This window comes from Harmonia axyridis, chromosome 3 (genome assembly GCF_914767665.1).
Source record: "Harmonia axyridis chromosome 3, icHarAxyr1.1, whole genome shotgun sequence".
Classification (NCBI taxonomy): Eukaryota; Metazoa; Arthropoda; class Insecta; order Coleoptera; family Coccinellidae; genus Harmonia; species Harmonia axyridis.
Genome location: NC_059503.1, coordinates 23,950,818 through 23,976,788, shown reverse-complemented (window position 1 = coordinate 23,976,788; position 25,971 = coordinate 23,950,818). Strand labels below are relative to the sequence as shown.

Genomic DNA, 25,971 nt, shown 5'->3' with positions numbered 1-25,971 from the left:
AAAAACTAAAAAGTCTAAAGGCAATTTTATGATAAACTTTTTAGGGTTTATGTCTTTTTTTCTTAGTTTTTATACATTTATCTACTCTTATTGAATTATATATTCATTATTCAACTGCTTTTGAGAGATTAATAGTATCTATTAACAAACAGCGTGAGTTACAATAACTCACTACTATAACTCACTATAATAAATCGGAAAATAGAATCTGTGCTTCTAGACTTCTCTGCTTCTATTCGATTGGCCGAAAGGGAACATTCCATTATTGTTATTGAGGGGAGGAATGTCCGAGTGAATGTCACTTTGATAATTTTGACGTGTTCAAATTAAGTTGATATCTAATTATTGTGAATGTTTTGCTGAAAACGATTAAGTCAGATAGTGAAGATGAAATATTATATAGGTATACATTTCCAAAAGACAAACAGCTAATGTTACCATACAGAATTACTCGACCGAAAAAAATATAAAGGAGTTTGAAAAAATTTTCAAGATTGGTGTAGCAGTAAGATCATTAAGTCATCGTTTACAGGGAATGTTTTTTTGGTATATTTCAATGGATTTTTATAGGCAACTATTAAGGGTTTTCAATAAAGTATGTCTGTACTCTGTACTGGATTCGAGCTAGCCGAAGCTAGTTCGATTGTGATTGGTGACACTAAGTTTCCATCTCTCTTGTACTCGGGATCGAGAACATATGTTTATTTCCCGTTCCTTCTGTCTTTATTCTAAGTCTGTATTTTTTTTCTTAGTATTTATTGATATAGTCGTAGATAAAGTATAGTATTCAATTTGCGGTAATGGTCATAACTCACTTGATAAATTACAGCACTCGCCTGCGGCTCGTGCTGCAAACTTCATCTGCGTGAGTTATGACCTACATTACCGCTCGTTGAATAATATACTATTAACAAAGTGTTACTATTTATTTTCAATATTCTCTATACCAGCCTTATCATCGTAAGAAATTCGTTGTCTGATGTCAATAGTCCTTACCCTGAATTGAACAACAAAATGTTCATTCAACGACTAGAAAACACCGAAACTAATGCTATCAATAAAAATAAACCGATTTCTGATAATCTCTAGATACAATGTTCCTTCTGCTACAGTTGGGCAACAAGTTGCAGGAATGCGCCCTCCTTACGAGCCAGTGACTCATATCAGCAGGAATCGAACCGACGACAAGTTACAGGCCCCACATCACCTCTGCCTGTGCGATCAAGCAGGGGAGCGGAGGAACAGGAACTCCACCCTGCATTCCATCCATATCGAAGTTGCAAATACCTCCGGTGGCCTGAGACCCGTTCCTACGTCGCAACCTCACATTCACATGCATATCTGCATGTAGTGATTAAGTGATTACATTAATAACCGTCTTGCATCTCTCGGAGAGTCGCTAGTTGCCAACCTCGCGTCGTAAGCGCAAACGTTCACTCTGACTGATTCATAAAGAATACCGTTTTACATTCTATTTTTTTTCCCAGTCGCGATTCCATTCAAATGATTCAGAAACTGGTTGAATTTTACGTTGTATTATCCACTTTTCGTGACAATTTACCGTAGGTTGAAATCATTGCGATAATTTCGATAATGGGCGTTTCCGGTATCTGCTGACGCTGATTGTCCGAAGATCTTCTTGGATTTTCTGATGGTCGGATGTTGAGGATTGCTTCGTGATTCGCCAGGACAACAGATCGGAACGATTTGAAATTTTGCATTTGAATATTTCAACACCGGTGCAAAATTTCATTGTGATCGTCCCATCAGAAACAAAAAAATTAAAGCAGAATTTCAAAAAAAAAAAGTCTTATATGTCCGTAACAACAGAGCAGACTAACAGGCTCATTGAAAAGTCCCCGGTCTTCCATAGTAAAACACATTTTTTTTGGCAAAATTCGATTCAATTATTCAACATAGTTTTCTTCGAGGGCGATACGGCGATTATAGCGATCTTCCAACTTTTCGATACCATTTTTGTAGTACGATTTATCTTTCGCTTCAAAATTGGGCTAAGATTCGGCGATTACTTCTTCATTGGAGCTAAATTTCTCTCCAGCGAGCATTCTTTTGAGGTCTGAGAACAGGAAACAGTCGCTGGGGGGCAGATCTGGCGAATACGGTGGATACAGAAGCAATTCGAAGCCCAATTCATTTAATTTTGCCAGTGTTTTCATTGATTTGTGACACGGCGCATTGTCTTGATGAAACAGCACCTTTTTTTAAATGAGGCCGTTTTTTAACGATTTCACCCTTTAAACGATCCAATAACGATAAATAATAATCGCTGTTGATGGTCTGGCCCTTTTGGAGGTAATCAATGAATATTATACCTTGCGCATCCCAGAATACTGATGCCATAACCTTGTCAGCAGACTGTTGTGTTTTTCCCCGCTTTGGATTCGGTTTATCGTGTGCAGTCCACTCAGCTGACTGTCAATTGGACTCCGGAGTGAAATGAAAGAGCCATGTTGCATCCATTGTCACATATCGACGCAAAGTTCAGGTTTATTGGACTTACACAGCTTCAAACACTGCTCAGAATCATTAACACGTTGTTGCTTTTGATCGATTGTGAATTCGCGCGGCACCCATTTTGCACACAGCTTTCTCACGTACAAATCTTCCTGAATGATATGTTGTTCACGTTTAGATGATATCTTCACAATGTCTGATATCTCGATCTTCTTCACTTTACAGCCATTCAAAATTATTTTGTGAACTTTTTTGATTTTTTTGTCGGTGACAGCCTCTTTTGGGCTTCCACTGTGTTCCCCGTTTTCGGTGTTCATTTCACCACGTTTAAACTTAGCATACCAATCAATGCTGGTTGATTCTTCACCAAGCCAAGATTTTGCTTCAACTGATTTTTTTTTCAAATTTTCATAATTTTATCAGCACACGAAATCCTTTTTTTCCATCTTTTTTTCAAATAACTACACTCACTACGCAATATCTCACAAACTAATGGTTGGACTGCTTTCAAATTTTGACACGTATCGTTTGAAGGTTGGTACTAACTAAAAATCAGATGGATTTAATAGTAGCACCACCATCTGTGCATCAGACCGGGGACTTTTCAATTGGCCGAATGTGTATATACAGTTATGGTCTCCATGGGCGCATTTGACGCATGAATTTTTAAGTATAGGTTGTATCTAGTCAAGTTAATCAATAACTATTTTTATCAATATACTTTTTTTGGCCCAAAGTTAACAAATGGCAAAATGACATCAATAACACGCATGCAAAAAGGTTGAATTCCAAATACCCTTTTCTCATTAACAATGATACTTATGCTGATGGATACAATTCATTGTTCACAAATATTGATAGGCAGCAAATAAAACATTTAAGGTCAACTGAAAAAAACATGAAAATTCACAAATGCAATGCATTGTGGTAGGTAGGTCGATACATAAAAGTAATGTTTACATCCGGTGACCGAGTCAAAACAAATGTACCGGCCGCAGTCTTGAAATCTGATTTACGTCCTGACCCTAACCTTTTACAGTCTGGAATGGCACCAATCGGTTTGTCGAACATTAGTGAGAATTCATTTTATTTTGATGGCCTGTTCTGCTGATTGGATTTCATAAAAATTTCATAGGTGGTCGCTTTGAGGGTCTTATTGCCGAAAAGGGTAATGAACCAGAATATAATACGGAATGATAATTGAAAATAGGCTGGCGTGAAAGAACCTCAACAAATTTTTATATTGTATTTTACAGAATCTTTAAGACTATTCGATCATATAATCTAGATATAGATGGTAGCATCAGACCAGTGATGCTGTAAAAACTAAATAAAATAAAATTTCTTATATCCTTTTTCAAAGCAATTCAGAAATGAATTAAAATTAAACACACAAATTATTTGATCATAACAATCTCAAAAAAAATAAATAAGGAGCTTTGAGCGCTCGATCATTAATTAAAAATTGCACCCTTCAATTCCTCCACAGAAATGCCTTCCATCTTTCACCTTTTTCTGTAGTAAGTTACTTGTGCCATATTCGGAACAATTTGAAATGAAGGCTAAGCTATCTCATTTCTTGTTTATATGGATCCAAGACGATTTTAAGGTGTTTAGATTCAAAATGTATGCAATTGTTGGATATTGTGGAGGAGAAAAACATTAGCCAAAAATTCTAATGACTATTTACCACTGACTGAATGCAAACTTGGTCAAGAAGAAATTGTAACAAGATTCTTCAAAAGAAACCAAAAGGTCGCAATGCGATAGCTTCAGGCGTTTTGGAGTTATGGACGAAAAAAGATATTCTTTAACTGATGCACTGAAAAACTAAATTGTGTCTTCTTTCGGCCATAACTCCAGAACGCCTGAAGCTATCGCTTTGCGACCTGTTGGTTTTTTCATACAAATTTGATGGGATTTCTGTTTCTGTTAGAACTTCAAGACACAATTTGGTTTTTCGGAGTGCATTAGTTGAAGAATATCTTCTTTCGGCCATAACTTCAGAATGCCTGAAATTATCGCTTTGCGACCTTCATGTTTTTTCATGCAAATTTGATGGAACTTCTGTTTCTGTTAAGAAAATTCTATCATTATATTTGAAATTTCGGAGTAAAATGAACAAAACAATGTACTTTTGACTTAGCGCCCCCTATCGAAAGCAGCAAAAACAAATTTATCATGACTATATTTTTCCTCAATCAACAAGATATTATCTTTCGGACGAGATCTAATTTGCTCAAAAATGTTGAGCCAAACTGAAGTTACAGGCGTTTCAATCAGTCAGATTTCTCCCTTTCACCTACCCTTATTTGATGTCGTAAAATCGAAAGTGACAATTCAAAAAGATAGAGAATTTTCCAAGGATTACAGTGATGATATTTTTTCTTCAACTTCATATGAAACATTTTCGAGTAAAAATCATTTTTCTACTCGATCTATTACTGCGGTACATGTATGAACAATTTCCAGTGTGTTCTCTTATACACTTTAGTGCTAAAATTTTTTACCGCAAGTCTCTACGATGAGTGGATCCTGAGATATAGCCGCTTACCTCGCTTATTTGGCCACCCTGTACACAACATAAAAATTATTTCGCGACAAAAAATTGAAAAGAAATACCTATATTTACTAGGTAAAAAATACACTTTTTTCTTCTTCTTCTTCGTAACAATTTGGATTTCGAGTAAAAATCCACGTACATTCAAAATCGTATGGTTCATTAGGTCCAATTATACCAATGCGGAAACATTTTTCACTTCCAATTTCCAATAATCAATCTTACAGAGACTATTAAGTTACCTATCAGCAAAACCAGCCTCTAATTTGCGTGCAAGCCGAATTAAAATATGGGATAAATCATTCCGTTGTAGAACGATATGGAGCGTTCTAGTTTTCTTGAACACGTACATAAAGTTGTACCATAAATAAAGGCACTTAATCGCGCGCCGTTTTATTTATAGATTCAGATGGGCGCGAAAATTGCGCTTTAGATATAGCAAGTAGCAGATTTATAGATTCTGCAATGGGTTTATTATCAGATTATGCGACCGAAAAATAGAACACTGTATCGCAGAAGGAAGTGAGTTTGAAGGAAAGGTGAAATTACGGTATACGGGGGCCACCATGATGATTGCGAGTGGAACTGAAGTACTTAAGGGTGTTCAATACCTTGTTCATACCACTGCTATTTCAGTGCTAATTTCAGTGCATTCCAATTCCAAAGTACAGGTCGGATTCATTTCATTTTTTGAATGAACAATGACGTGATATAGTGAACTTGAAGATCCCGTCTCGATTTCCAAAAAAAAATCGATAGTATTCCGCAAATCGAACTTTGAAATTGAACTCTTTCTTTAAATGACTATTCAGCTTCAGAGAGACTTCTCATTTCAAGTAACTCATCCACAAATGTTCAGTGATATTATGTGTTTTGAATTGGTGCAAAAATTTTTTTTAAAATTGCTTGATTTGCTCTAATTGTAGATGTTTTTCATATGGAATTATGCTTTTTGGAACGCCTCCCAAAGGTTTACGCCTTTTTGCAACATGAACGCCAATAGAATCTTGGACTGTATTTTATGGCTCGAGATGAATGACACTTTTATGATTTACGAGGGTAGGGTTTCTCTGATTGGCTAAAATTGTGTACATTACTAGTTTATGACAAATAAGAATAGGGATAGGTAGAAAACTTGTTATGAAATCATTGTTAGAATTACAAACGATACTGTTCCTAAAATATATATGCTAGCTGATTTTATTCGTAATGATGTCTGGAGAAGTACATTTTGAGCGCTTAGTATCATAAAGAAAATTTCAAAAGTCATAAGAAAGGTATCTGGATTTTTGTCGAAATATGGAAAATTATTAATATTTGAATCTGAAAAAAAATTCTCAGAAAAAATTAAATTCTTTTGAAAAACTCCCTATTCCCGAAACTCTATCTACAATATTTATCATTTAATTTAACCCTAAAAATAGGCAATTCTTGATTAAGAAAATTTTCTCGTACTTCCTTCATTAATATTAACTTGAAAAAATTTATAGTAAACATTTTTCGCTTCGTGAAGCCATTCTTGTATACATACCTCCTTGAAAATTTCATGTCATAAAAGTTTAAGAAATTGCAAAATTTTTTTATAAATAATTTTTTTCGTTAACAAAAAATGAAAAAATTATGTAATGCAATGTAAAGTGATGTGCGTTTTTTCTTTTTCATCATCTTATACCGTTTCTCCATCAGCAAATGACATCTTTCAATCCAAAAAAAATCCGCCATTTGTGTAATTGAATTTCAATAATATGAAATTCTAACAGTATTGAAATATTCCATTTTTTTCTCGAGTTAATAGATGCCTTCGTTGATGAAGGAAGGATCATAACATATTGAATTGAAAAAAATTCACACATTACATTTTTCGTTTCTTTAGATTTCTTAAATGTTGATAGTTTCCGAGATATCACTTCGCCACAATGGCCGTACTTTTCGAATTTTGTGACGGGAATGGTCTTCAACGATAGTGTTTGACTCACCGATGATGAATCCGTCCTCAAATTCGATTCTGGTCAGTCCGTCAGGCCGTCCTATACGTGACAAATATATGATATGCAGCCCTTTCTCACTATGTATATATTCAATTTCAATGAATTTATAAATCAAACTAGAACTTTATGAATCGTTATTTCTTAGAATATATAAGAAAAGATATTTGTAGATAATTCAATTTTGAAGGCATAACTTATTCCATTTATGAAAAGGAACTGTGTAATTAGTAAATTTTCTATATGATGAGTACCTATATATTCGAATGGATGATACAAAAAATATTAGTTTAAGCTATTCGGAAAATGTGTGAATAACAGTGCATTTATTTGTGGTATTTTTTATATTATTATTGACAAAAAATATTAATTTTGCAGACACATATCAATCAGTAAAGTATTACTTTTCCTGCCTAGGCAGCAAAGTAAGTAGTTTCATGAATAGGCATCATCAGAAATGATTAATGGAAATAAAACATTCCAAAAAGTTGTCAAACTATAATTATTATGGACATATACATTTCCATAGCAACCAACCATACCAACATTTGCAATTTGTATCAAATTTTATTTTAATTTATCACTACAAAATAAATGAAGCTTCGTTTCATAGAAATCGGATGAAAATAATTATTGTCAAATAAAAAATACTTTCAATAGTTATTTATTTTACTATAGGTAGCAAAGTAGTAGATAGATTGCCGCGGCTGATAGTTCAAAGCCGAGTCATATTATAAAAAATACTAATACAGTACAACTTCGATAGTTCGGATAGTCGCTAGCCCGGACACTCCAGTATTCCGGACACTGCTGGGATTCGGGCATTTTGAAATTTTTGCCTCTGAAATCCGGGCGCGAAAATATTCATTATGCAAAATAATAGCATTTTCCTGTGTATACATGTAAAAAACGGTAACATGTCGGTTGGAAACAGCGTGGCGGCAGCATCTTTCATTCTGCACTTTGTTTTTGAGCGTGCCGGACGCAATGGTTTGCAGTCAAACGATCACATAAGACACTTACACTCACAGAAAAGTCTAGCTATCAGGTGGACAAAGGAGAATAACCTTCCCCTTGAACATTTATAGCTTTTGAAAAGACAACGCGATTGATATAGATGCATCCAAAAAGGTCCAAACTAAAATTGATATGTATTTTTCAAAAAAGTAGAAGATATTTCATTTTGCATACATACATAATATGTATGTATACAATATTATAAATACCTACATGTACATATTTACATAACGTGTTACATGTACTTGAGTGTTTTGTTCAGTTTTGCTTTATTTTATGAGAAAATAATATTTTTTTTGTGACTTGATTAATAAACCTTATTTTGATAATTTATAAGTTGCTTCATTTCATAAATTAAAATCACTCCAGTAATCCGGACGCCTTCATAATTCGGGCAGGTACCGGAACGAAATCTGCCCGGACTACTGAAGTTATACTGTACATGGCTGAGCGTAGCGTGGCTGGGAATTCAGCTAAGGTAGTCAATCACTACTTTGTCTTCTAGTAAAACAAATTATTGTGTGAATTTTATTTGGCAATAACCCTTTTCATCCGATTTCGATGAAACAAATCTTAAATATTGAACTTAGATGAGCTGAATATATCTGTAAAAACCCAAAGTGACACCCGATAGACAGAACAAAATACAACTTTTCATTCCTATTCTGTTACTCTTTTCTCATACAACCAGAGATGATCATATATTTTTTCTCAATTCGAATAAATTGCTATTTCTATTATCCATACTCAAAATAAGACCATGACAGTGGTTCATTGTCATTTTTAACTTCACAATATTTTCAGCGATTTTCTTATTTAGTATTATATACCTAAACAGTGGCGTACCCAGACATAAGCCTTGGAGGGGCTTCTTTCTTTTGAAGAAGTTTTCCAAAGAATTTTGCTAACTCATAATAAGATTGTGATATATAAGGTTGTTACATATAATGGATATTCCTCCTGGGGTTATATATCCCCCTTATCCCCCCCTAGGATACGCCACTGTATCTAAACTGAACTGAATTTCTAAAGTTTACAGAAACACAAATTTACTCTTTGCTGGGCTTCATCGAGAGTTGAGATTTTATTAGGGGCAATAAATACCAAACAGGCGGTTCTTCAAATTGAATGGGTGTGTCAGGTACAAATCTACCAAAAATTTTCGGGTAGCTCCATCTAGCGGAATTGCAGTTTCAGCGCAAGGTAGTCTACAACCTTAAGAGGGAATACCACCACGAGGTTTTTTGATACCCATTCATTTTAGGGCTTTATCAAGTCAAGTAGCTGGCATTTTAACCACCTACATGACTTGAAAATCAAGCTCGTGAAGAATTACATACTTGACTCGATTTTAGATATTTATTGCTTGACTTGATATCAAGCTACTTGATATTACTTGAGCTTGATATGTACGCGTCACACGGCATATATTCCTGGAATCTTGTGCGCGCTTAGACTAAATAAGGAGATTCCCAGAGCGCCGAGAAACTGAAGCATTCGCCAGTGTGACTTAATTTGTAGTTTTCTCACATTTCTATGAAATCTATTGGTAGATTTTGGTAGTTTCAGAAATATCTTTCAAAACTTGGCCAAAATGGCCAAGGATTGTTTATCAACGCCAGCATCTTCAGCTCCTGTTGAAAGACAATTTTCCAGAACTGCTCTTACAGTTGCAAAAACCCGCAATAGGTTAGGCGACAAATCTATAAGATGCCTCATGTGTCTTAGACCCTGGATGGAAAATTATGAAATGAAACAAAGCCTGGAGGTTTCTCAATATTAAGAAAATTTATTGTTCTATTATTTTTTATTTTGTTATGATTTATAGTGATTTAATTTATGTTTCTATTTCAAAAAAGTTGATATTTTCGGTACTTTTATACGATAAGTTTAATAAATATAAAAGTGTTTTCTGCAAGTTTCCTCCTCATTTCATCATTTTTTTATTGATGTGACACTACACAATAAAACTGCTAAATATCAGATAGCTTGATATGATTCATGTAATTGATAAAAAAAAACACTTGAGATTGCAAAATTACTATTTGACTTGGGCTTACTTGAATTCAAGTCAAGCTCAAGCCAAGTAGCTTTAAAATCAAGCCAAGCCGTGAATCCCTAATTCATTTTCCCTCTGGCTCTCCTGAGATGACCAAATTTTGTACGATGTACGAAGTTGTATCGGATTTCCCAAATTTGTTGTCTAGTGAGAGGATCTCAGAGTCATAGAAAAAATGAATAGCACATTTTCGAGCTCGATTTTTGAGGAAATTAATTAGGTGAAAACCGCAACTTCATAAGTTCAACTGTTTTCAAGTTATATGAGATAAACGGAAACTGGCGTGAAATGAAAAGTTCTCATAACTTCTTTATTATTGGTGCTATTAACATGAAACAAAAACATCCTACAGGCACTCTTTCAGTAGAATCCATTGGAGTTTTGATTTATTTTTTATTGCTTTCAGTTTTGAAGTTATAATTCAAACTTGTGTTTCTTTAAATGTAAACCAAAACAATTTATATAACAAATAGAATCGCTTTATTTTTCCTTTCTTGAAAATATTTAAAATGACATATAAATTTCTGATCAAACTATAAAAATCATCAAAAGTTTCAGTTTCACCAACCAAATGTCTACCTATTATAATCTGTAAACTTCAGATAATTAATATATTCGAGGGCCACCATGCCACCAGTAATGAAGAAGTTCTCTAATGTCATTTGCCAATTTTCTGTCATAACTTAAAAACAGTTGAAGTTATAAAGTTGCGGTTTTCACCAAATTAATTTTCTCAAAAATCGATCCCGAAAATGTGGCATTCATTTTTTTCTAGGGATTCTGAGATCCTCTCACTAGACAACGAATTTGGGACACCCGATATATTCACTTCATAAGTTTCGCTTCAAAATTTCAATCGATAATGAAATAACAGCGAAAATAGTGAAAGAGGCAATGTGGAATTTATTTCGAGAATATTATTCGTATCCGAAATTATTCAAAGATATTTAGTATTCCACTAATTTAAAATGAGATATCGCAACACTCCTCATCCCTATCCAAAATCAAGGGGTTGTACTCACTCCCATTAGGGGGTTGCAGTTACAGGGATGCGAGTTGTTCCCCCTCGAATTTCACTTCAGTGAATGAAAATTTGATGTATGAATTTGTTTCAAAAGATAATCTCTGAAAAAAAAAATTCCTAATCGAATCAAAACATTGGAAATCATTACGCTTTTTCATATCATATTTTTTCCACCGCCTCCTACAATTTCATTAACTGGCGGTGTTTCATAATGTTTTATGTTGTAATAACGGTGTCCCAAGAGATAAAATGTCATAAATTTCGTGGGGCTATTGAGAGACCGACAGAACGCCTGTGGGGTCAGTCGGCCTTGTCAAAACGAAACCCGTTGAAGGCAAATAATGGTTTGGCGGGACTATAATATGAAGTAACACATTTAAATTTGGAACGATCATGACGAACTTCTTGAAAGGACTGTCGTTCTTTTCACACAAAAGAATTCGAGAACGTTTTCTAGATTGTGAATGATACAGCTGGAAGTTGATAGAAGAAATAATAAATACCAATACCGTTCAGGAATTTTTAAAAATTGGTCCTTCAATGTTTCATTTGAAATGCTTCAGGTAAAGTTCACAAAATAGCAAAAAAAAACGTTATATCGCATAAAAGATTTCGTTTTCTCTTCATCATGAAATAAACTTCTCCAAGGAATAGGTAGTATACGAATTTCTATACCTATATTTTAAGATTTCGTATACACTTGTATAATAATATGCTATTTTTCTAACTAGGTTGCGCCAAACTGCTTTGTAACTTTTCATGTAAATTACGATACAAGAAACATTCAAAATTGAAATGTACAATATGGAAAATTACAGAAAAATATACAAAGTTTTTTGGTGAAACAGGTCCTAGAATCGCTTAATGCATATTGTTGGGCAACAGCATTATTTTCCACTTTGAAAATTTGACGAAATGCAAAATGAAAAGTAGGAAAAAAGTTTTAAGGAATAGGCCCCATCATTTAACCATTGGCGGATCCAGGGGGGGGTAAAGAGGGGTTATTAACCCCCCCCCCCCCAAGTCACGTCGAAATATTTATAGTTTAGAGCCAAATCAACTTTAAACCAAGAGTGAATACTTTCAGTATAATGCAGAACGTTGCTTGTTTCATTTATTATTAATATGATAATTGGAAAAAATTTAAAATTGTTTTAATTTTTCCATGTTGAGCAGATAATGTTGACTGGAAATATATTGTCATCTCATTTTGGTACATACCCAACTAAATTTTAGGCGAAGTAAAGAGAAATCAATTATTTTTACAAAAGATAGCTTTAGTCTCGCGTTGTATTAGATCCGAATAGAAAGCGTTAGAAAGTTGAGATTTCGTAAGTACAACAAAAACTTTTCTGGCACTTTTGTGATTACTTGACTCAGTTTAGTTCGGGCGCGCGTCAAATATTGACACTAGCAAAGAGAAAATACGCTATATTCTCAAAAAGAAACTCGATGTATGGATCACTTACGACAACGTCAAGCGAAAACGGTCGTATTCGAAACGCGGTGAGCCAGAGGATAAGGTGGCCATGCTAGGATTGACGGCAAGGATGTTTTTTTTGTGTGTTTGGTGGAATTGGCAAGAAATTATCTACAATGAACTTCTCCCCTACGGCCCAAACTGTTAACTCGGAAATGTACTGTCAACAATTTGTCCGCTTGAAGAAAGCAATCGCCCAGAAACGGCCAGCTTTGGCCAATAGGAAAGAAATTATGTTCCAACAGGACAACCCAAGGCCACACACATTGATAGTGAATCACCAAAAGCTCCGGGAGCTTGGTTGGGAGGTTCTTATGGACCTAACTTATAGTCCGGATCTGGCACCAAATGAGTACCATCTGTTTCTGTCCATGGCGAAAAATTTTGCTGGTGAAAAGTTCGCCTCATCAGAGGCTTGTTGAAATCGACTTTCTCAATTTTTTTCCAATAGCGACGAGGTCTTCTACGAGAGAGGAATAATGGTATTACCTTCAAAATGGCAACCAGTTATCGAACAAAACTGCGTCTATTTGACCTAAATCGGATCATTCTAACTTTAGTAATTAGATCCTAGTTTTTCGTGCAAAAATAATGGATTTCTTTTCATTATAACTTATATTTTTTTTATTATTTCGTATGTCTATTGGAAATACAAATGATATTTTTCTTTTGTCATATGAAAAATTTCAAATCTACTAGACAGAACGATTGCCTTTTCTGAGTTGGTTATACTATACAAAACACATTTGGCAAAATTCCATGTATCATTGTGAAATATCTGGGTTAGTGCGATCCTGGAAAATATATAGGTCATTGTCTGCGTCGAACACAAGCAAACAATCTGGCAGAAGCTGGATCCAGTATGAAAACGCTGGCAGGTCTTGGCAGTTGCTGAATGATATATGGACGACCATACATCTCCAAAAAATGAGGTTTCAAGAATGCTTTCAAGCATACCTTCCGAGTCTGGTTTTTCTCTACAGAAAGTTGATAACGAAACATGAATCCTTATGTTTGCTGCAGGCAATCTGACATTCACGGAAACCTTACAGAATTGCTCATTGCATATTAATTCGAATAAAGAATGTTGATAGCGTTGTTATAATCTAATTAATAAAACTTATTAAATAGATATAAAATGATTTCTCTTTTTGCATTATGTCCAATAACCATAAAGTATGTATTTAGATTATGCCTAAAGGCATAATGTACTTGATAATGACATTGGTAACTAAGCAATAAAATCAAATATCAAATTGGTATGACATAAAATTTTATTATCGCATGTGCAAAAATAATAGCGAGGTACTTTTTGTTACATAGTAACTACAACATAATTGACCGACTCAATCATTTCATTGAAAAATATGACTCTTACAAAAATATGGGGCCTTTCAGTATACATTTCTTAAAAAAAATTGTATCGATATATCAAAAGTGTGTTAGGGAAAAATACAGAAACAAAAAACAAGTGAAATATTGCTGCGGAAAAAAGAAGTTGCGCATATTTTGACTTTCTCTATAGCATAAAAAATTCTCCTAGAAAAAAATAATAGAATATGAAATTTTAAAAATCAATTTCTTTGTCACATTCATAAGTTATATTAGGTGTATAATAAAGTAGTTTGCCAAATTGACGAAATTATTAATAGCTCACGCCAATGTTAAGAGTTTTATTGATACTATGCTCTAACCTCAACAAATTGATTCCCACTTGACCATCTAATTCGCCTCGTAATGAAACATGGTGTTTGCCTCATCAAACATTAGGTTATTGATATTATCAGTCACTTTCGGAATTGAAAACATCCGTTATGGAAGACCCTCATAAATTAAACCAAATAAAACACTATGACATGAATTATAATGAAAAATCAACATATACTTCAATTACCTGTTTTCTATTAACGTTTCAAGTTCAACATGAGGCTATATACGGTAGGTTGTTTCCTGAACATTATGACCTGCGCCGGTTTACGCATACCACTTCTTGAAGCAAACTCAACTACTGAAAACACCGTTGAATTTTTCTACAACAAACTCTCCAACATTCTAAGCACAGACCAAATGTGGGCTATAATGCACGATGATACTCTTAAAACCAAAGACATAACCACAAAACTTTTGGTACGACTAAAATTGCCTGTATGTGTACTGAACGATGATCTGACATTCGACCAACCCTTCTTGAAAAAGAAGGCTTCTGCTATGATAGTATTTATTAACGATACAGACATCGCTCAACTTAAACTAATGCTAGAGGGTATGCTTCAACTACACTTGTACGATCCCGATATACAAACTGTCTTCACCTTGTATGCCAACAACAAGCCGTTTCAATTTTTGTCGAAGATTATGGATACCATATGGAACTATGGGGTGATTTGATCCATGGTGATTTTGCTTGATGATACACCAAAGATGTTCAGCTATAACCCTTTCAAGAAAAAGATAAGAGAGTTGTTCAACGATGAATTATTTCCTCACTATTTGAACAATATGGAAGAGTTCAACCTGAGAGTGTCCATGTTTGAGCAATGGCCTAGAGTGAGCAAGAAGAGTGGTCAGTGGAGAGGTGAAGACGTAACACTTCTTCAGATCCTTGGTAAACTGCTCAATGCGAATATAACAATTGTAGAAACACCAGCCAAGGATGGTTATGAAGGAGCATATGAAAGTATCATGAACAACGAAAGCGACTTCTGCTTCGTTAAGTTTTTTCAGGTCGATGAATTTGACGACATTGAATTCTCAGCACCGTTAGAATTGAATTCCATTGAATTGATGGTACCAAACCCTAAACCTATACCAACATATCTAACAATATTCATGGTGTTCAGTGTTGGAAGCTGGGCCTTCATAGCAGTTATGTTTATTCTTGTTATTGTCTGTTTTAAAGTGTTCAGTATGTGTTTGAATACCCCTAAGAAATGGAAACTTGGTGATATAATAATGATGATGATTTTGATAGCACTGAACTGGAGCGTGAAGAACTTGGAGAAAGTCCAGAAACTTCTGAGGATAGTCCTTTTTCCTTACATAATTATAAGTCTCATTGTATCTGTTGCTTTCCAGAGTCATCTGTTGACCAGACTTCAATTTATGTTTTACTACGACGAGATTAGAAATCTGAAAGACGTGGCTTTATCGGGATTTCCAATATATACTTTTGTCCATTTGCCATACCCGCCTCCAGAAATAATAAAGGACCAGGTCATCGCACTGTCTCACCTAAATTACTCAAGATTGACAGAGGGCAGAAAACTAGTAGTACTTGGCCTGCCATTTCTCCAAAGAAAATCCCCTCCAAGAAAACCAGGAACGCCTAATAGATTCAAATTCTATCCCATTGATCAAGTTTTAGCTCGTGGTTACGGAGTGTATATGTTTCGTAAGCATTCACCATTTGTATCCAAAATCAGCAGGGTTATGTCGAGTATAAAACAATACGCGCTGACAGAGTCCAAGGTGGTCGATAAGTCTAGTAGAATTGTTGAAGATATCAAAATGGAGGACTTCGATAAAGACTACCTTACGCTGTTTGAAATGGCCAGTGTATTTTGTATATTGATTTTTGGTCTAGCTCTCAGTATTTTGATTTTTTTAGCAGAGTTATATTATGTGAAATTTCAATAAAATTGAGGTGATAAAATATTAATAATACTTAGAGGAATAGAACATTATACCATGTGTCAATGGCCTAGTTGCTGAGACACGTTGATTTAAATGAAAAAAATAAAAGAATTCTTCTGAAAAATATAATCCGCCTTTCAGCAATATCTGATTTTTTTTTAAGTTTCTTCCTGGTGAATTCCTTTCCTTAGTTCAATAGGTAACTTGTTGAACATCTTTACAGCTTGAGATATTCTGTTTTATTATATAGGGTGAGGTGATATCCCTTGGGTGTTTAATATGTGGTAAGTACCATTTCTAGATATATAATTTTATTTCGATATACTTATTTCAAACATTCTCTTGCGAATAGGGATGAAAAGATCAAAACTGCGGTGAGAATCTTAACAAGATTTCTTGTAGATCTTGTAATATGGATATAACTCAAAAAAAAATTTACTAAAACTGTGTAACTCATTTGTTTCTAGAGATAACTCCACGAAATTCGGTTTGTACGCATTATCCAATATAGAAATTCTAATGGTATCATCAGATTCTTTCTGTTTAACATTGTTTCAGAGACGCGATAGTCAATTTTTTTATTATTGGGTAATTAAGAAAAGAACGAATTCAAAATTGTATCACACTCTACAAAAATATTGAGTCTAGCAAAGCAAATCTGAACTTCCTTTTTATTTTTTTGTTCAAGTAGAAGGCTGGAGCTATAATTGTCAAATAACATTGTTGGCAGTTGTTATGTGAAACCATCACTTGAGTTTTTCAAATTATGTAGAACAATTGATGCAGACATTGCCAGTTGTACGCTATGTAGAGTGTTGGTATCAGCATGATTATGTAATTAATAGGACGTAACTTATCAAACAGTATTCAGGTTTTTACAAAAATCAAGTGATGGTTCCACATAAGAACTAAACGAAGTAACAAGTTATTTGACAAATCTGTCACCAGCCTACTACTCAAAAAAAAATAAATAAAAAGAAATTCAAATTTGCGTAGCTAGACTCGATATTTTTGTAATGTGTGATACATTGTTGAGTTCCTAATTTTTCTTCATCCCCCATAAAGAGAACCAATATAATCTATAAGAAAAAAATTGACTATCGCGTCTCTGAAACAATGGAAAACAGAAAAATTTTATGACACCATTAGAATCTCTATAATGGATAATGGCTACAAACCGAATTTCGTGAAGTTATCTCCAGAAACAAATGAGTTATACGGAATAAAAGGAAATCTAGATTTTCAGATCCAAAATAGGTACCTCGGGAACCATTGGAGATATTTTGGATCTGTTAATACCAACACACTCATCCCTTAATAACGCAACTTTTTTTAAATTAAAGCCACACTGTATTTCTAACGGTTTTCGATATCTCTGTGATATGCCCCTCTATATAGTTCTAACCCTACATATTTTCAAAAAGGGAAAAATTATTTGCTATATAAATGTTTATGGTTTAAATTAAAAAGAAAACAAGTTTTTATTATAAATTTGAAACTAAATGCAATAAAAACAATTAATTACACCAATGGATACTAAAGAAAGTGCCTGTAGAATGTTTTGTATCATGTTTATATTGAATTGAAAAGTCCCCGGTCTGATGCACAGATGGCGGTACCAGTATTAAATCCATATGATTTTTAGTCATTACCAACCTTCAGTCCGGAGTCCAATCGACAGTCAGCTTAATGGACTGCACACGAGGAACCTAATCCAAAGCGAGGAAAAACTCAACAGTTAGCTGGCAAGGTTATGGCATCAGTATTCTGGGATGTGCAATGTATAATATTCATTAATTACCTCCAAAAACGCCAAACCATCAACAGCGATTATTATATAGAGTTATTGGATCGTTTAAAGGTTGAAATCGTTAAAAAACGGCCCTATTTGAGGGAAATAAGGTGCTGTTTCATCAAGACAATGCACCGTGTCACAAATCAATGAAAACAATGGCAAAATTGCATGAATTGGATTTCAAAAGAATGATCGCTGGAAAGAAATTTAGCGCCAATGAAGATTTAATCGCCGAAACTGAGGCTTATTTTGAAGCGACAGACAAATCGTACTACAAAAATGGTATCGAAAAGTTGGAAGATCGCTAGAATCGCTGTATCGCCCTCGAAGGCAACTATGTTGAATAATAAAAAAGAATTTTGCCAAAAAAAATGTGTTTCACTACGGTAGACCGGGGACTTTTCAATTGGCCTGTTAGCACCAGAAATGAAAAAGTTTTCACTTCAAGCCATTTTCCAATTTTCTCTCATAGCTTGAGAACTGTTGGACTTATAAAGTTGAGTTCTTCGCCAAATTGATTCTCTAAATGTACCGATCATTTTTTTGTAGCACAAAATTATTCGGGACATCCTATACTGCTAGCAATGTTTCAATTTTCTTCACTCACGACTCGGGGAAAACAAAAAGATTAAAACTGTACAACGAAAACACCGAACGCCAAGAAGCGATGATCAGCCAACCAAGCACATTCGGTGTGTGCACCGGGGCGAGAGACAAAAGACATGGAAAAGAGAAGGAAGAACCGCTCAGATGTCCTCGTAAGGTCGAACGCTGGCATTAAAATAATGATAATCGCGTCTAGAGATGGGTCGCGAGGGGGTGGGCGCGGCCCGGGGGGAACGCGGACCGCATTCAGGAAAAGATTGGACGAGGCCGGGCCGAGCCCGCGTGTTGCGTTTGTGTGTGTATGTACACTCGCCGAACCGCCGCATTCCATCGCAATTTAACCGACGAGATATCCGCCAAGACTTGTCCCAGAGAGCCGAGCGCTCGACTGTGGCATTACATAAAAATTTGTATTTCGTATGGTGGATCTGCTTTTTCTTTGTCGCGGGGGCCTTTTGGTTCGTTTTCGTTCGGAATAGTGCGGGTTGAAAGCTTTGGCCTTTGTTCAATTTATGTTTTATTAAAAGAAAAAGAAGTACAATTTCCAATAGTGTAATATCATCCGCTGAGTGGCGCATCGCAGCAATTCATACTGAGTAGCGTCTGCCAGCGTTCAATAAGGTGCCTGCTATTTCGTTTGTCTGTCATCTTGGGTGGAGTTATGCGGTACTGATGATCCCTCGAATAAGGGTGAAACCGGTATATCGCTATTCTCCCTCGATGACATGCATTCTCCTTGGGTTACTTTCGATTATGATTCCTACGTAATGGCGTGGAGATCTTCTGTCTGACAATGGTTATGTTGATGGCATTTTGCTGATACATTAACCAAATAGATAATTAATATCGTATGATATTATTACACTATTGGAAATTGTACTTCTTTCTCTTTTCATCATTCATTTCCAAATATCAGCCGTTTTATTACTTTTATATTATTTTTTTTAGGTTATTAGGTATTACTTAAGTTGGCTCACTTCTTGATATGAAAATCCGAGAAAATCACTCCGTGAATTTCTCGTGATATGTCAATATTTTTCCAGAAGAGGAGGGGCGGTCTTGCCAGGACGATTGAATGATCGATAGAAGTTAGGAATATTATAATAGTTCCAACTTTCATCGAAAGGAAGTTCTTTACGAGTATTTTGTAATCATTTTTTGTACATGGGCGTACAACTTTGCCTCCGCCGTTTTTTTCCGAAATTCGAGGCTTTATCGTAAAAAACTGGTTAGACATTTATGAATCAAAGTATTGCCCATCGTTGGCCACTACCTTCTCCCACCTAATGGGCAGCGTACAAATCCCGTCTTGAAGCGATCCACGAATCGAATCAAAATTTTACTTCTTCATAAGACCGGAAGTGCTGGTCAGCCAGGCCGTGTGCCATTCATAGAAACAATTGATAGTCCGAGGGAGCAACGTCATACGGCGGGTGGGATAGGACTTCCCATTTCAACGTTTCCAAGTATGTCTTAACCACTTTCGCAACATGGGGTCGAACATTGTCATGCTGTGAAATCATTTTATCAGGTCTCGGTGTATTGCGGCCCTTAGTCTTTCAATGCTCGGCTTAAACGCATTAATTGCGTTCGATAATGTTCGCCTGTGATTGTTTCTGTCGGTTTTAACAACTCATAAAACACTACGCCGAGCTGATCCCACCAAATACTGAGAATGACCTAGGATGTGAATATTCAGTTTGGCTGTCGACGTGGAAGCATAGCCGGGATAAACCCATGATTTTTTGCGCTTGGGATTATCATAATGAATCCATTTTTCGTCTCCAGTCACAATGCGATGAAGAAATCCTTTCTGTTTTTGCGTTGCAAGCAGCTGTTCACCAACAAACAAACGCCGTTCAACATCTCTCGACTTCAACTCGTACGGCATCCAATTTCCTTGTGTCTGAACCATTATCATGACTTTCAGGCGTTTTGAAATTATTTGTTGCGTCACTCCCAATGATCCTGCCAATTCTTGTTGCGTTTGACAGGAGTCTTGATCAAGTAATGCCTCCAATTCTGCTTCTTCGAAAACCTTCTTTCTTTCTCCGCCATGCTGGCCTTCGATGTCGAAATCACCGTTATTGAAGCATTAGAACCACCCTCGGCACGTCTTTTACTAATAGCGGCCTCACCATAGGTATTTGAGAGCATTCGACGAGCCTCAGCCGCAGATATCTTCATATTAAAGCAGAACATTTAAAACCTCCCGCAAATGACGAGAATTTGGCTCGTTAGCTGACATGTTTAATCGAGAATAACTTTATGATGCAGACACAAATCGACTAATATTTCGATGGCATTATGTTTACAAATACGTAAGCTTATTGTACGACATCTTCGATCTATTTATTTCGACTACCACTTACCGCTAGATCCATAGCATAGCAAAACGGCGGAAACAAAGGTGTACACCTAATAAGATTTTTTTTTACGAATATTTTTAAAATACATGAGTGCTTTGTAGGAATACCATTTCATTGATTATTGTGCGAAAAACAAGACACCTAAAAGATGAAAATGAATCGAATATCGTATTTGGTTGCGCTAATAGTTCATTTGAAAATCAAATGTCGCTTATATCGCCTAAACGGCTCATTTGCAGATCCATGTTCATATAGAATTCTTTACTTATTTTGAGGTCTATAATCAGCTACCAATATATTGAAACTTTGTTAGCATTGCCTACCGACGTAAATGGAAGTTTTTCGTAGTCGTTTCCATGAAAATATAGTCATTTCATTATAAAGCGCCACCTACAGAAGGACAGGGACGTATTGGTAATCCTGAATCCACGTATTTGCTCGACATACCTACAAAACTAATAGTTATATCTGTATGTTGTTAAGGATCAAATAAAGGATGAAGGATACCAGTATTTCTAGACATTGTAGATTTTGTTTGCGGTAACTCGGGATTGACGATAGTTCCTTTTTCTTCCGATAGGTAGCGCTTTAGTCTGAAATGGTTATAATTTCATGGAAACGACAGCGAAATGCTTGTTTTTTTCCATAGGTACCTATCGATATGAAATAAAATAGATTTACGTTCATTTAGGTGTAAGCTTTATTTAACTCGAATCAATCTGAATACATCAATTTCAATCACAATGTTGGTCTTTATTGTCCTTCAATTCAAATCAAGAACAAAATATTACGATCTATTTCAATAAATTACTTACAAAATACTAAACAATTCGACAGCAAGGCAAAAAATATTCAACTAAATTCAATCGTCGCAAAAAAAAGATAGGTACGAAAGCGAAATAAGTACTTCATCGTCTTACATATAAAAACCAAATCAATTCAAAAGATTCAACAAAGATGTGAAAAACTATGCAACCTCAAGATTGAGGAACATGGAGGTAGAGGAAGAATTACCATTGGTTATTCCAATACGATTGGAGCATCTCCTCAATAGGGTGCATAATCTACCAAATAGGCTTTCATCATAAATATGGAAAGATACTTTTTTATCCTTGTTTATTATATAATAATAGGTAGCCAAACAAGTCAACATGGTGATTTTTAAAGTGTTTGAAAGGGCAAAAGAGGTATTATTGCATAAAAATCAATTCAATAACACTTGCAAAAACATTTTTCTATGGTCAAACCACTTTGGCATCGAAAAATTAATTGACGCCACATAATTTGAGTCGAGCTATTATTACAACACATAACATAAACTAAGATGGTGTTCGAGAAAAAAAACAAGAGATGAAGGCAATGAAATGAGTACAGCGTGCGTTGCTACATACCTGCATGAATATTCACAGGTATCTCTATGTATGGCATATGATCGCAGTGAAAAAAACAAGAGCCTTGAAACTTGTAAAAGTTATTCTATAATTTCTGTGTAGACAAGAAAAGCGGTATCGTGCAAGATTAATTTACACTTCCAACCTTTGCAATAGCCATATTGATTTCTCTACGACATTTGTCGGATATGACGAACTATCATGTTTTAAGTTATTATTAACCAGCCTTAATACACCCTCGGCCTACCCGTGTACGCGCCTTGAACTTTAATACAGAAATGTGGTAAATAGGAAAATGACCCATGTTGCCACGTGGCAATAGGTAGAGGTCGAGAGTACCTATAAGTAGTTTTTTTAATCAACTGAAAGATAACCTTAGTATAATTGATGGGGCATTTTTCAGTAACATGAACAAAATATTCAAAGATAAAAAAACAGAGCAATTATGTTGATTATAACAGGACAATTGAAAAGTCCCCGGTCTACCAAAGTAAAAAACATTTCTTTGGCAAAATTCGATGGCAACATTGTTGCCATCGAGGGCGATACAGCAATTATAGCGATCTTCCAACTTTTCGATACTATTTTTGTAGTACAATTTGTATTTCGCTTCAAAATAGGCCTCAGCGAGCATTCTTTTGAGGTCTGAGAACAGAAAAAGTCGCTGGGGGCTAGATCTGGCGAATACGGTGGATGCAGAAGCAATTCGAAGCCCAATTCATGCAATTTTGCCATTGTTTTCATTGATTTCTGCACGGAACATTATCTTGATGAAACAGCATCTTTTTTTTCTTCAAATGGGGTCGTTTTTAACGATTTCATCTTTTAAACAATCCAATAACGCTATATAATAATCGCTGTTGATGGTCTAGCCCTTTTGGAGGTAATCAATAAATATTATACCTTGCGCATCCCAGAATACTGATGCCATAAGCTTGCCAGCTGACTGTCGATTGGACTCCGGTGTGAAATGATTGAGCCATGTTTCATCCATTGTCACATATCGACGCAAAAATTCAGGTTTATTGCACTTAAACAGCTTCAAACACTTAAACAGCTTCAAACACTTCTTAGAATCATCAACACGTTGTTTCTTTTGATCGATTGTGAGCTCGCGCGGCACCAATTTTGCACACAGCTTTCTCAAGTAAGTGAATATTTAACTTCGTGAATGATATGATGTACACGTTCAGATGATATCTTCACAATGTCTGCTATCTCGATCAACTTCACTTTACGATCATTCAAAATTATTTTGCGTCCACTGCGTTCGCCGTCTTCGGTGCTAATTTCACCACGTTCAAACTCAGCACACCAATTAATGATGGTTGATTTTCCTGGTGCAGACCCCGGAAATTCTTCACCAAGCCAAGATTTTGCTTCAACTGTATTTTTTCTCTACAAAAAGCAATATTTTATTACACGAAATTCTTTTGTTTCCATCTCTTTTCAAATAACAAAAGTAGCTACACTCACAACGCAATATCTCACAAACTAATGGTCGAACTGCTGTCAAATTTTGACACGCATCGTTTGAAGGTTTGTACTGACTAAATATCATATGGATTTAATACTAACACCGCCATCTGTACATCAGACCGGGGACTTTTCAATTGGCCTAATATAAGTACCCGCACCTCCGAATCATTAAGACAAGTAGATGTTATCAAGACAAAAAAACTTGTCTTGTTGAACCCTAATTTTCCATACATAATATAACCTTTCAAATAAAAAAAAATGTGTCTCACTGAATACATAATTTGTTTTTTTTATTTTCAAATTATATCATCGCTATTTGAAAAAAACCATTACTATGTAGTTGTTACAACGTGACAAGAGACACCCACGAAAAATGGATTGTTACATGGTAACATCGAGGTCAGTACTAATTATAAAATCTACCAATCCATCTAATCAAGAAGTGATTATTTTATAGTTTCGATTGAAGTATCCTATTGCAATGTATGCTTCCATCTTGATACACACTTGATAATTAAAGTCGATGGGATGGTAGATATTGGCCTGTCAGGGTACTCGCCAGTCTAGATCGACTGGAATGATTTCATAGTTAGTCATTTCCGATGTGTTAACTGGCTGCCAGATTTCACCTGGGTAACCTTTGTTATTTTTACACAATTATTGGTTTTCTCTTCGCAATGCCAATGAGTAATCGCCCTGTACGTTTCTTATGCGATTTTAAATTGCATGAAAGTTGAAGATATCCATGTGGGGATTTGAATTAAGGAACATTGCGAATTTTACAGACAATGAACATTTCCTCACTCAAGCAAAATTTGGACAATTGAAAATAGGATCTACGAATAATTTAGCCGCAAGAAAAATAACGAATATAGTACATACCTAGACTAGTAACATTCACTAGAATATTCGGAAGGGAGAACTGGAAACAACAAAAAAAAAAAATTAAAAGTCTTTTCGGTACAAAAATACCTCAACATCCAGTTGGAGTTGCATACAAATTTTAATCCTCCATTAAACAGTGCAGGTAGATATAGTATATAGGAAGAGCCTATGGAGGATTAAAATTAATGACGGCATTAAATTTTAATGAACGTTCCTGCAAATGGTTGTAAGATGCTTAAATTCAGCAAAAAAAAATATCTGCCGATTGTTGTGGCATTATGCTTTCTTGTCTTTGGTAGTAAAAGCACTCCACAGTACGTTATTTTCGGTCTATTTTATCATCTCCCGAAAAGTTCTAATTTACGCATGAGCAACATACACTGTATATCAAAAAACATTAAATTTCTATGGAACTTTAATTGTAGAAGTCGTTTTTGGAAATTGAATATTGGAAAAATTGGATTGTATTCCAAATTAAAGTTTCAATAATTTGAAACTCGAAAACTTTATTGATTCCGTAAGTTCATAAGTGATAAGTGATTTTATATTGGTATAACTAAAATCAATTTTAAAAATTTGATTCCTCGATTTTAGTCTTAAGAGGGTTTTTATACCACGTGGATTTCTCGTGTCTGTCAAAGTTCAATTATTCCTCTCTCCTCAGCGTTTTTGTGATCCCACCGCTCTTCATGATGAGTGAAACAATCTCAAACATTCCTCTGATTAAGAGTTCTTTTCAACCACATGCAAGAATACAAAATACGATTTTACGTCTTCTTTTTAAATAAAAAAAAATACATTTTCATCTTTTCACAAGACTTTTTGTAAAATATTTATTATGTGAAAATTCACTAAAAAAATTTTGTTTGAAAAGTTATGTCATACATATATTTATTCTTCAATAAAAAATTCACCTAATTATTTTTTTTCTCATTTCAAAAAAATTAATAAATAAGGACTTTCCGCAATAACGAACTTTTCAATATGAATAACAGTAAAAACATCATATAAATCGATGGTTTTTAGTGTTAAATAAAGCGTACTTATTTTTGAACTGATCGCTGAACCGGTATGGACCCCTCTTAAAGTTTTCTTTGTGTATAAATAATATATAATATAATAAAATATTCTCAATACAGCGTGGGTGAATACACCTCCGACAATAACAATATTATACTTCCGTTTGGTCTAATCATTAGCAAAGATATAATCT

General features: G+C 35.0%; 2 protein-coding genes across 7 annotated transcripts in view; one reads left to right on the top strand and one right to left on the bottom strand.

Annotated features, from left to right (window-relative positions):
* Positions 1-25,971, bottom strand: part of LOC123675235 (nuclear hormone receptor FTZ-F1 beta) — a 63,371-nt gene that overhangs the window by 16,075 nt on the left and 21,325 nt on the right. For 3 of the 6 annotated variants that reach the window (XM_045610575.1, XM_045610576.1, XM_045610574.1), the window contains one exon: positions 24,756-24,795. The exons of the other annotated variants lie outside the window; for them this stretch is intronic. The gene's annotated coding sequence lies outside the window, so the exon portion shown is untranslated. The remainder of the gene's footprint in view (positions 1-24,755; positions 24,796-25,971) is intronic. 6 annotated transcript variants of the gene reach the window in all.
* LOC123674560 lies at positions 14,992-16,236 on the top strand. Its single transcript, XM_045609464.1, has one exon. The coding sequence runs from the start codon at positions 14,992-14,994 to the stop codon at positions 16,234-16,236; it is 1,245 nt and encodes a 414-aa protein (XP_045465420.1).